The sequence below is a fragment of the Physeter macrocephalus genome, chromosome 8 (genome assembly GCF_002837175.3).
Source record: "Physeter macrocephalus isolate SW-GA chromosome 8, ASM283717v5, whole genome shotgun sequence".
NCBI lineage: Eukaryota > Metazoa > Chordata > Mammalia > Artiodactyla > Physeteridae > Physeter > Physeter macrocephalus.
The window spans coordinates 12,405,575-12,418,538 of NC_041221.1; the positions used below are offsets into that span (position 1 = coordinate 12,405,575).

General features: G+C 50.5%; 1 protein-coding gene across 1 annotated transcript; it reads right to left on the reverse strand.

Moving 5' to 3' along the window:
- Positions 1–9,070: 9,070 nt before the first annotated feature.
- LOC102975564 (trefoil factor 2) lies at positions 9,071–11,108 on the reverse strand. The gene is made up of 3 exons (XM_024120070.2): positions 11,018–11,108; positions 10,208–10,357; positions 9,071–9,285 (listed from the first exon to the last, which is right to left on the reverse strand). Exons 1-3 carry the CDS (start codon positions 11,094–11,096, stop codon positions 9,071–9,073), a joined length of 444 nt encoding a protein of 147 aa, XP_023975838.2. The 5' UTR covers positions 11,097–11,108.
- Positions 11,109–12,964: the final 1,856 nt, after the last annotated feature.

Here is a 12,964-nt window from a genome sequence, read left to right on the forward strand (position 1 = left end):
CTACAGTTGTGTTTATTTCTTAACATTTTTACTTTCTGGAGAAATTTGATGTTCTCTGTAAGATTTTGAAATCAATTCATCAGATAACTTCTCTGCTGAAGATCTGAAGGTGAATTTTCAGTATTATTACTTTTATGATTTTTCTCCTCATTAGCTTCCTGCATCTCTTGACCAGTATTCTCTTGCTTCTTGCTTTTAACTAGCAGTCATTATGATTAAAAATTAGTCAATATATTGCTAATAAATGTAAATTTGAAAACACTAAGGATCAAAAGTGATTTAACTGATGTGACATTAAGCAGGGGATGTGTCTTGACCTCAGTCGTAATAGAATTCAGGACAAAGCACTTACACATGATGAAGAGGGACACTTTATAAGCCACGATTCACAATGAAGGTACACCAGTTACAAATGTATTTGTACCAATAAGGGGCTGGGCAAAGGTATTCTACTTTACTAACCAGAAAGCATAGGTGATGCAGAAAGAGAGAAAAGCACAGCTGATGTTGAGTTGGGAACACCATGTTGTGTTGATGGGGACACCATTCTGGGTATGTCATGTGAACAAAAATATAAGAAAAGATAGACAAACAATATAATCAATAAGGTAGATCTTATGAACATACATATGTCAAACTTAAGGCCTGATAATACAACTGGAACCGAGCAGAACCCTGAAGCCCCTGCCCCCTCCAAGTACAAAACCGAGTAGTTAATAATTAGGTCAATAGAGTCACAGACTCATTGTCTGATGCACATTCCTGAATTGCTTTTACAGATACTGCAACTGCCACTGGAGGGGAAAAGCTAACTGCACGATGACCAGACTGCAGCCATGACATTAAGCTGCTCCGTCTTGAGCAGGACTGAGTCTGTGGCCACAGCACAGTTCCAAGAACTGGTCTCAAGAGAACGGGATTAACACGATTGCTCACAGTAATCTATATTTTTGTGGGCATCAAAATAATTGTAGCTTTGCTCTGCCCACGTCTGTAAGAGGGCAACTGAAATTGTCAGCCAGGAGATGCTACAGACCCATGTTGACATCTTCCACTCTGAGAATACGGCATCCTATGTTAGCATGAAGAAGTGACAGAAGATGGACTTTTGCCCATCAGTTACAGAAGGCGGACGTTTGCCCATAACCCCTTTAGAACTGGAGTGATGTCTGACAAGTGGGGATTTGTTAAGCAGCTCTTTTGCCCCTTTTCTGTTCCCCTCTAACCTTACAAAGAACCTAATTATAGGAATGAGATCACTAAGCAGTTGAAACTAACTCCTGACGTGTGCTCTCCTCAATGCCCACCATGCTGTGTCTGACCTGTTGATTCTTTCCCTAGATAAAAATAAGTAAGGATGAAGAAGTAAGCAGTTAAAGGGTGACCAGCTCTCTGCCCCAACAGCCCCTCAGCAATCCTGCAGACCACTTGGGCAAGATGACACCTGAAGAGTCATCCAGTCTGCGCGCAATGGAGAAGGATGCAGAACCCAACCTCCTGACTCCATAATTCACTGAGATTCCGCCCCTCCCCCCACCCTGGTTTTTTTCCCATTGAAAACTGCCATGGCTGAGCAGAATCTCCGGAGTTGGTCGCTGGACACGAGTCCACCTTCTCCCCAGATTGCTGGCTTTTCTGATTAAAGCACCTTTCCTTTCTACTGGCACTTTGCCTCTCGAATTATTGGCTTAGGAGCAGCAAGCAGCCAAACGTGGGCTCCATAATACAACTTCCTAAGTGCATGTGAAATATTCACAAAATTTAATCATATGTTTGTTCACAAAGAAAGCATTGTGTTCCATATGGTAGACATGTGACAATCACTCTATGGTCAAATGTAAAAAAAAGCTAGAAAATAATGACAACATTTCTGAAGTTTCTTGCATAAGGAAATTTAAATATCTCTACTAAACACTTGTGGCTAAAAGATTAACTACGAACCAAAATTACAGACTTTCTTAAAAATCATGGTAATAAAAACATGACATTTCTGAATCTATGAAGAGTATTTAAAATAGTGATCAAAAGAAAATGTATAGCTTTAAATACATGTCAGTAATAATGGAAGTAAATTCCCAACTCAGAAAGCTAGGAAAAGAATAGGAACGCAAGCCAAAATAACACAAAGATGAAGAAATTAATGAAGTAGCTAAGAAAAAGAGAATAAAGTAATAAATCAAAATCTTGGTTCTTTTGAAAAATAAACAAAATATGCAAACCACTAGCCAACCTGATAAAGAAAATAGAAAAAAAAAAAAAGAGAGAGAGAGAGAGAAAACCCCAAATAAACAAAATAAGAATTCTTTGGGAAACACCTATTACAATAGAGGAAACTTTAAAAATTATAAGAGGCTGCTCTGAATAACTTTATGCAGCTAATTTTGAAAATCTAGATGAAATAGACAAGTTCCTAGGAAAATCACACTTTACCCAAAGTGATCTGGTAGAGGCATGAAGCTCAAATCAACCATAGAGGAAAGAGAGAACGTTATCAAGTTTTACAGATTTGTTCTGTAAAACTCTCCATGCCCAGATGGTCTCACAGAGAAATTCTAACAAAGCTGCAAATACCAAATAGTCCCAATGCAACATATATTGTTCCAGATAATTTTAAAAAAGCAAAGGAAAATGCCAAAATTCACACTGAAAAAATTAACTCAAAATGTGTCATAAACCCAAAATATAGGAGCTAAGGTTATAAAACTCCTAGAAGAAAACATACTAGAAAATCTTTGTGGTCTTGGATTAGGCAAATAATTTTTTCAGCTAGGGCACATAAAGTGTGAATCATGAAAGAAAAATTGAAAACATTGGACTTCTACAAAATTAAAAACATCTGTTCTTTGAAAGATACTTAAGGAAATGAAAAGGCAAGTCTCAGACTTGGAGGAAATATCTGCACAACATAAATCTGATAAAGGATTTGTATGCAGAATGGATAAAGAGCTCTTACAACTCAATATAAAGAAGACAAAACACCTGATGAAAACCGTAGGATTGACATACACACACTACCGTATATAAAATAGATAACTAAGAAGGACCTACTGTACAGCACAGGGAACTCTACTCAATACTCTGTCATGACCTATAGGGGAAAAGAATCTAAAAAAAGAGTAGATATATGTATGTGTATAACTGACTCACTTTGCTGTACAGCAGAAACGAACACAACATTGTAAATCAACTCTACCCCAATAAAAATCAATTTAAAATAAAAAGACTTGAACAGATGCTTAACCAGAGAAAAAGTAAAAAAAAAAAAAAAAAAAATGGCAAGCTCATGAGAAGATACTCCATATCATTAGTTACTAGGGAAATGTATATTAAAGTGGAAATGAGATGCCCATCACACAGCTGCATGACTCAGAGTAAAAGCTAACAACATCGTGCTGGAGAGGGTGTGGGAAACCTCCGGATTCTCATGCTTTGTTGGTGGGAAGGCAAAATGGCACAACCATTTTGCAAGAAGAATTTGTTAGATTCTTATCAAGTCCAACAGAACAGTTGCCATGCGACCCAGCGATCCTACTTAGCAGATATTTTCCAGGAGAAAAGGTATTTACACAGCCAACTCCAGACTCGTACACACTTGTCCCCAGCAGGTCTGTTCCTAACAGTGAAGCCCTGGAAACAACCCAAATGCCCATCGACTGGGGGATGGTAAACACACAGTGAAATGCGCCCCCTGCAGAATCCTACCCAGCAAGCAACAGGCGTGGACAACCCAGATAAATCTCATGAAGAAAGGTGCAAAGGATCATGCACAACCTGACTGAACTTACAGGAAATTCTAGAAGAGGCAAAACTATAGTGAAAGGAAGCAGATTCATTGGTTACTTGGGGCTGGAAGTGGTAGGAGGGCACTGACTACAAACGGGCATGAGAGAATTGACGGGGGGAATGAAGATCTTCTATATCTTCCTTGTGGTAGTGTTTACACAACTGCAAACATTTTTCAAAACTCACTGAACTGATTCAGTTAAAATAGACAAATTTTATTGCCTTGAATTATACCTCAATAAGGCTAATTTTTAAGAAAAAAAACCAACAACCTCAAGGTATAACAATTATCAGTATTACTGGTGTAAAGACAGCTGAATGAAAGGTCAATGCTATGACAAAATTGTGTCCCCAAATGCACCTGTTGAAGCCCTAACCCTCAATGTGACTGTATTTGGAGATGGAGCCTTTATGGAAGTAATTAAGCTTAAATGAGGTCATCAGGGTAGGGCCTTGACCTGATAGGATTAGGCCTTATAGCTTTCTCTCTCCCTGTCCCACTCTGTCTCTATCTCAGTCTCTGCCTCTCTCTCCATGTATATACACCTAGGAAAGTCCCTGTAAGGACAGCCAGAAGGTGGCCGTCTTCAAACCAGCAAGAGAGCCCTTTCCAAGTTCCTAGGCTGCAACACTACATGCAGCATTTCTGCTTCATGAACCCATATCAGTAAATTTGGCCTGATCCAAATTTATAAGTTTAGCAACTTACAATCTTTTTTAAAAAATGTTTTATTGGAGTACAGCTGCTTTACAATGTTGTGTTAGTTTCTACTGTACAGCAAAGTGAATCAGCTCTACGTATGCATATATCCCCTCTTTTTTGGATATCCTTCCCATTTAGGTCCCCACAGAGCACTGAGTAGTTTCCTGAGCTATACAGAAGGTTCTCATTAGTTATCTATTTGACACATAGTATCAATAGTGTATATATGTCAGTCCCCCTTTCCCCCTTTACAATAGTTATTGAGGTCAATCTCTGGATATGACGAGGCTACCTATTGTCAGACAAATCCCTGCCCCCTGGTGAAGGCGGGTGCGTCAGTTCCCAGGGAGGCCGGCAGAGGGCACTGGAGGACAGACAACCCTGCGAGCATCCTGGGCTTGAAGGTTCTTCATGGGGAAACACCTTCCGTTCATTAAACCTGTGTCCCCAGACGAACAGGACGGGCCTTCCTTCCTTGAAGCCGCGTTTCTGACTGTGCTAAATGAAGGTCGAGTCTTCATTAAGTGCTGAGCTCTCTTTGCATCCCAGGAAATAAATGCAGAAGTTGCTACCCACGGGACCTTCTGGAAACCCAGCCCCTCAGCCCCGGAGCAATATCAGCCCAGGTAGGTACCTGACACCTGGGAGTGGGTCTGAGCTGCCAGGGCGGCCTGGCTGGGCTGGAGCGGGGGTCCGGCCCCCAGGGGCTGTGGAGTGAGGCTGCTCCTCTGGTCCCCATCCGTCTGGGCCGCAGGGAAGCCCAGGGAGCTCCCATCATGTCCTGGAACCTCTCACAACTGTTCACACAGATGCAGACAAACCCTGGGGAAGGGACAGAGGCTGCGAAAAGGGAAGGGCCCAGGAGGCTGAAGGGGAGGGCTTGACCGGTGAGGAGGGGCGCTGGGACACCGGGCAGGGGAGAGTGGTGGTCCATGAGGGCGCCACCCCAAGCCAGCCTGGCTGGGAGGCACGGTGTCACCTCGCTGTAGCAGGACAGGCCACCAGCCAGGGGAAGGGGCACTGCTCACCACCCAGGCGATGCTTAGGTGTGCAAACCCCAGAAACACGCTGCGCTCTGTGTGTGTGACCCTGAAGCGGTGGCCTCGAGGACTGCAGAGGACACTGTGCTTCAGCCACTGTCTCAAGGCCGTGGAGTGCCAAGGCTCAGCAGCCCTCCCGGGGTCCCCACCAAGCGTAGCGAGACGGAAGACGAAGCTTCCCCTCATTTCACGGGGACGCTGCTGGCCAGGCCAACTCCCAGTGCGTTCCCAGGAGGTCCAGCAGGTGGGGCCCAGCCTGCTGTGGGTACAGCTGTCCACCAGGACCATGGCATTAGCCAGGGCCACAGAAGGACCCCCGGGGAGGGGACCTGGCAGGGATTCACCTTCCTGCCTCAGCAGGGGCGACCTCGGAGGGGCTGCTGACCGGGTACTGAGGTACGGAGATCCCATCTGCCCCCCACTCAGTAGGGCCTGGACTGTCGGGGTCAGTATGTGTGACTATAACAATAACCGGCATCAATGGTCATGAAGCCCTCGCCACGTGCCCGACACTGTTCTAACCGCACCTCAGGAGATGTGGAGATCCTCCCCAAGGTCACACACGAGCACTGTGATGTCTCCTGTTGTTTCCGCCCCAAAGACCTGGCCCACCCCCTCTCCTGTGACTGCCTCTCAAAGCACCTTCATTACCTGAACCAGCTGGGCAAGGACCTGGGTGAAGGCCCGGAGCCGGGGGACCAGGACAGTGGGAGTGAGGGGCGGAGCTGCCGTCCCCTCCCCCCGCCAGACCCTCCGCACCAAGCCCACCCTTCTCCACCATCAGCTATGTCCCAGGGGAGCCCAGCCGGGCTCTGGGTGCCCCTGGAGGGCGTAGGCCCAGCAGAGGAGGGGATGGAGCGGGGAGGAGGAAAGGTCGGTTGTCTGACGGAGGGGGGGTCGGATGTCACCAGCTGCTAGCAGCAGTGGCAACGAGGACACTCCCCATGGGCCACCTACACAAGGGGGACGGGACGGTCTGAACCACTCTGGGGGGCCACGCCGTTCTCTGTAATCAATGGCGCTGCAGCAAGAGGAGTTATCGAAAGAATGTCAAACAGATTTAAATGGCCTAAGGATCCCCCGCCCCGGGGAACGCCACTGAAATTGCTTCAAAATCTAAAAGTCTGCGCTCGGTTATAAGAAGGGCCATCAGGAGCCGGCTGGGACATGAGGGCGTCAATGCGTCAGAGGGAACGTTCGAGAGGAGGGGTGGGACTGGGGTCGTGCGCGAGGACTCCTGAGAAGGACCCGGGGCTCCCGCACCTGCAGCCCTGGAACAGGAGGCCTGAGACCAAAAGCTTCCACCAGACCCCAAATCCAAGGCAGCCGGGGCCGCTCTGGGAGCGACACAGGCCAGTTCCCAGCCCGGGGGTTGGGTGCGAAGAATTCATGCGTCGAAGAGCCTTTCCCCAGTGAGCCAAGACCAGGGCCGGCCTGGGCTCTGCGGGGGCCGAGGGCGGGGCTGCCTCGGGACAGGCGAGCCGCGCGTGAGGACACGGCTCCACCGGCCACTGGTCTTGAGTGTTTCAGACCCCGTGTTCCAGCAAGAGCCGTTGTTTCATGGAGCTTATGTGTGTGTTATTAGCAAGAAAAAGATGCAGCGGAGACCTAAGACTGTATGGGGCCCCCTTCTCAAAATAGGGGTCCCGAGAGGGGATGTGAGGCCAAGTCCCTTCCTGAAAGAAACACTTTTAAAAATTCCCTCCTTTCAATGCAAAGCCAGTGTCACCTAGAAGGAGAGGCCCTGGGTTTCCAGGGTGACCACAGGCCCTTGGCTGGAGGAGGGATAGGGAGGAGGGACAGGCCACAGGAAGTCTGGCCTGGGGTCACCCACCTGCACTTGCACCCTTGAGCCGAAGAATGCCAGGACCCCTTCACCCAGATGCCTGAAATATCTTTCACACGACGACTTTCCCACACGCTTCCTAAAAGCCTTGATGGAAGCTGTGAACTACCTCTTTGGAACAGCTTTCAAATCGCAACGCGATGCGTGCATGCTGCAGCTGTGCGCTCCCAAGCCTAGGGGAGAACTCACAGGAGTTAATCTGGCACAAGCCCCGACTCACCTTTGGAAGAGGTATTTGGGTGCCTGGCACGAATTTCAAAAGCAAGCGGTCTGTGATGCATTTGTAAAAGCAAAGCAGTTTTGTAATTGCAATCTGAAATTATATGTTGCTGCAAGAGCAGCATATAATTTTTAGTATGTTTTCGGGGGTAAAATCATTTGAATATTTATACAGTGATTTAGTATGAGAGTTATAAAGGGATCATGGATTCTGAAATTCCTTACATACAATACTTTTTCACTGTCAGACTAGCCTGAATGTATTAGATGAATTCTTGCTCTTCTAGCAAATGAAAGAATCTTAAAATTACACACACACTCGTACTCTCAATCTCTCTCTCTCTCTCTCTCTCTCTCCCTCTCTCTCTCTCTCTCTCTCTCTCACACACACACACACACACACACACACACACACACACACACTGCTATTGCCACCTCTGTGTCAATGAAGCCGAAATGAAATTTAGCAGATTTTAAGGGTTTTCTTTATTTGAAGAAATTGCATGTGAAGCCATTGAAAAGGATAAAAAGCAGATTAAGTAAACCCAGGAATTCGGGAAACATGAAATCTGAAACCATAAGATGGTGCATATTCTTCTTTTGTTTCAGGACATCCAAGGAGCCTGAGGGGTTCTCTGAAGCCACTGCCTCTTAATAATGACAGTCTAGAAATTTAAACACGACATTGTTGGTGAGCACGTCGGAGAGCCAGGGAGCCTGAGCTAGGAGGCCCCGTGGGCTCACGGGAACACAGCCCTTGGTCCAGCCATCCCTGCTGGAGAAGGAGCTGCCTGCGGGGCACAGTCCCCTGGGGCCAGATGCCCTCTGGGAGTCCATTCTCCCCAGATCACTGGTAATTTTCCAGGTAGACACTTAGGTCACACAAAAAATCACTTGGAAATTTCTGAAAGTAAAGGCCATGCTCTTTAGAGCACACTGGTTTCCTCAAAATGGGAAGAGGCATCCTTCAAGATGCACCCATCTTTTGGAATACCCGGTCTTTCCTTGATCTTATCAAACTCAGCGCCAGCGACACACTGTAACTGAGGGGTGGGGGAGGGGAGATGGGCTCTCTTGGGACTGGCGCTGGGGCAGGACCTGTCCCTCGTGGTCACGGGGGAGAACGGCGGGGTCCACGAGAGAAGAGACCACGTCTGCTTCACTCTGGGTCCCTCTCATATGCCCAGCACAGCACATGGCATTCAAAGCATCCAAAATAGTGACACCATCCGACTGTGCTGGGACCTGGGGGTGCGGCTGAGAAAGGGATGCTTTTTGCAACCATCCAAAAGACATCGTGGGAAGGCTGGAGGGCTTAACTTATTAAAAAGAAGCTGTCGCTGTTGAGAACATTCTGGAATTGCCTTTTGAGCTGGTTCACAAGAAAGCTGGCTTCCTACACGAGTACACTTTTTCCTGAACTGGTCACCCACTGGGTCCAGGGGCCTGGCCGGGATGGCCTCAGGCATCCTGTCCAGCCTAGGACCTCCCCCTCCCCAGCTCCCCCCACCCTCGAGAATCCTCCTGGTCCAGGAGCTGGACATTACCTTGCACGGAGAGCGGAAAGAAGCACCAGGGCACTTGGGGGATGGTGTCGGAGAAGCAGCACTTCCTAGAGGCGCACTCCTCGAGGCTGATGCCCGGGTAGCCACAGTTCACGCGGGCCGAGGTCTCCATGACGCACTCCTCCGACTCTGCCGCACGCCGCCGGATTTGGGGACAACAAGGGGACTCAGTTAGGCCAGCTAGCTATAACCAGATACGTCCATTCCATCGTCCCAGGGGAGCACCGCTGGGCTCACGGGCTCGGGGTGGCACGAGGGGCTTCTGAGACTGTCACCCCTGGACTAAGAGTGGGCGCCAGCAGGTGGCCACCCCTTCCTCCTGAGGCCCAAAGTCAGAAGGGCTGGAGGGAAAACGGTCTCACCTCCCTGGACTTGACATTCCTCTGTAAAGTGGGGTGGCCCACCGTACCTCCTGTGGGGACCCTTTAAGGATGTAGAGCATTAGGCCGAAGAACTGAAACCCAACGAAGCTTCCACTACCGGGAGAGCCCTGGCTACAAGCAGCCCACAGCCAGCCGTCGGGCCTGTCGCCCCCGGAGCCCGGGAGCCTCTGACCAGCAGCCTCGGGGGGTGTGGACGGGAGGCCAGGGTACTCAGTTCTACACACACGGATCAGCTTTGCACACAGACTTTTTTGTGTGCCCGCCTTGGAGTCGGAGACTTTCTAAATGGATAATATGCACAGGCACAAAACTCACTCTCAAAAGGTAACTCAAGAAGACTTAAGTGAATTTCTTAACATTTAGGGTCTGTTTGCAGTTATGTTAATAATGCCCTGATTTTCATGCCTCATGTCGCTTAGAAGCTCCTTCAGGAGCCACAGCGAAGAGGGGCCTCAGAGTTGTTTTTTCTTCAAATACAGTCAAACGGATTCCCACAAGTCTCCCCCAAAGGGCAAACAGCTGGCCCTTGGGGTCCAGTGTGGACATGGGGCTCGGGGCACCTTTTCCCTTCCCTGGGGCTGGCCCGGGTGGTGTTGGAGCCCTAAGAAGCCAGGTGCTGGGCTGCCAGCCGGGGCACAGGAGGAGGTCCCAGCTCTCCTGGACGTTACCTTGCTTGGGGAGGGGCTTGAAACACCAGGGGACCCCGGAGATGCTGGAGTTGAAGCAGCAGCTGGCGGAGAAGCACTGGTCGCTGGTGATGCCAGGGAAGCCGCAATTCACCCTGTTCTTGAGGCTCAGGCGTGTGCACTGGCAGGGGTCTGCGGAGAGGCCCTGGGTCAGCCAGCCCCCCACACTTGACCCCAGCCCTCGGGCACATCCAGGACCCCCCCATCAGTGCCACTCCCACCCTGGGAAAGGCTGTCTCATCTTGCTCGTATTTGAACCAGCCAGTGTCCTTCAGAGGAACTGACAGGGCTTAGCTGAAAGTGTTTTCTTAGTTTAAAAATAAAACCTTCTGGCAGGAGGGTGGACAGATGCACTCAGGCCAAGGTCAAGACGAAAGTGAGCGAGGCGGGACCCCTAGGGGCCCTTAGTGGGCCTCCCAGCCAGGCCCTCCTGGAGCCCGCCCACCTGAGCCTGAGGCCATCCTACTGATCCTGAAGGGGGTCCTCCTGGGAGGTCTCCCCCCCTCCAGCTCCCCGCTGCTGTCCTTCCTGAGTGGCGGGGAAGCGGGTGGGCGCACACGGGAGCTGGCTGGGTGACTAGCATCCCAAACCTTAGGACACCTTCCCACCTGCTTCCCTTCTCAAGTTAACTCATCACCTGCTTTTTCTCTCTGAGGGAAACTAACATGAACAGAGACACCCCGAGGGGCGGAAAACAAGGACCTGTCATGCGCGCGGGGCACTAGAGGCCTCCCCAGGCTCGCCGGTCCGAATGCCCCCCACAGCCCCTCGAGGACCTGAGCCCTCGCTTACCAGGTTTCTGGGCCCCCCCCAGGGCACACAGCCCCAGCAGGAGGAGCACGGCCAGGAGCTGGGTGCAGCGGTCTCCCATGTCCGTGCTCAGCTGCACCCCAGGGCCGCCAGAAGAGTGCACGCTCCCCACCGCGGGCCGTTGTTTTATAAGCATCTCTCTGTTTGCTCAGCAAGCTAGATAACCTCCTCTCTCCCCGTGGCACTGACACTTTGGAACCTTTGTTAGGGAAAGGAGCTGAGAGAGCTTGGCAGAAGGGCCAAGTGGCAACAGAGCAGGACTCCAGGCTCCCCGAGCACAGCCAGGCTTCCCCCGACCCGGGCAGGGAGCCAGGTCGTGCCAGGATGCCAGCATGGAAGACGGGCCACGTGCACGTGTGGCGCTGGTTACTCACAGGGTCCCGCCTAGGAAGGGAGAAATCATGTATTTCTCCTGATAAAAGTACTTGGCTACCACAGGAATTTTTAAATATTGGGCCCAAGGCTACTGGGGAAAATGACTGGGCCGGCCACGGACAGAGAGAAGACCCTTCCTCCAGGAATGGGAGGGTCTCCGAGGAAGGCAGGAGACGCTCCTTCAGAGCTGCAGATCCCTCTCTCAGCCCCTGTCTGTATCTCCTTGTCTCTGTTTTGGAGAGGGCGCTGCTCTTCGTGGAGATGAAGCTGTCCGGATATACCGAACAGCCCCCGATGAGTGTAGAAGTAACAAGTTCGTTTCAGCAAAGCCTGAAGTGTGTCATTTTTTTCTTCCATGGGAACTGTCTGTGTTTCCTAAAAGATGGCACCTGTAAGCCAGCCTATGTCCAGGATAAGATGCTCCAGGGAAAAGACTCTGTGAATGGGACCCAAAGAGAGAAAAGAGAAATGGAGATGAGACACATAACACACAAAGAGGAATGATGTGAGGTGGAGGAAAGAGAGGACCGTAAACTCCCTACTCCGGGGGACTTCCAGGAGCCACCAATCTGTCCAGCACAGCTTGAGCAGCCAGGAACCCAGAGATGCATGGAATCTGAAACCCTGGGTCCTCAGGGTCTGGAGAGCTCAGGGCTTCTGCCAGATCCAGCTGCAGCAGCTCCAGACCCCTGCCTATTCCCCGGCGCGAGCAACCACCATGACTCTATCTTTGCAAACCTTGAGAAAGTCACCTTTCCTCACTGCGTCCCTGTCACTCTTTTTTTTTTTTTTTTGCGGTACGCGGGCCTCTCACTGCTGTGGCCTCTCCCGTTGCGGAGCACAGGCTCCGGACGCGCAGGCTCAGTAGTTGTGGCTCACGGGCCCAGCTGCTCCGCGGCATGTGGGATCCTCCCGGACCGGGGCACGAACCCGCATCCCCTGCGTCGGCAGGCGGACTCTCAGCCACTGCGCCCCCAGGGAAGCCCCCTGTCACTCTTAGTCACCACCAAGACATGGGCCCCAAGTCCTCCCTGTTCCCCCAGATTCTCATCTCCGCTTTCCTCTCTGCTTCCTCCCCCTTGGCCCGACTCCCCACTGCGCCCTCCTGGCCCTTCCGGGATTCCCACCGAAACCGCCTGATCCATGCTAAAGAGACGGCTTATCAGCCCCTTGGTCTCTGACCTGCTCTGGCCCTAACGGAAGCCTGCATCTTCCTTGAGATGCTCCTCTTGCGTGCATCTCAGGTGGAGGTGCTCAGGCCCCCATCCAGGGCACCATCCACCCACATGGTATTTTTGTGCTTTTAGAAGAAAGCACATTTTCTTCAAGACAAGTTACTTCCACTTGTGGGGAAGTCATTACGTTAGATACAATGTCTACAGTATGAGTGGCACCCCCCTGAGCGTGGAGCTGTATGCACGGCACAACCTCTAAGCTGTGTTGGGGGGCTGCGCTCCCATCACGTGGGCTCAGGCTGGGGGCTGGACATTGGCCTTGAGCCCCAGTGTCACCAGGCTCCTCGGAGTTGCAGCTGTGACTGTACCACCTTCAAGG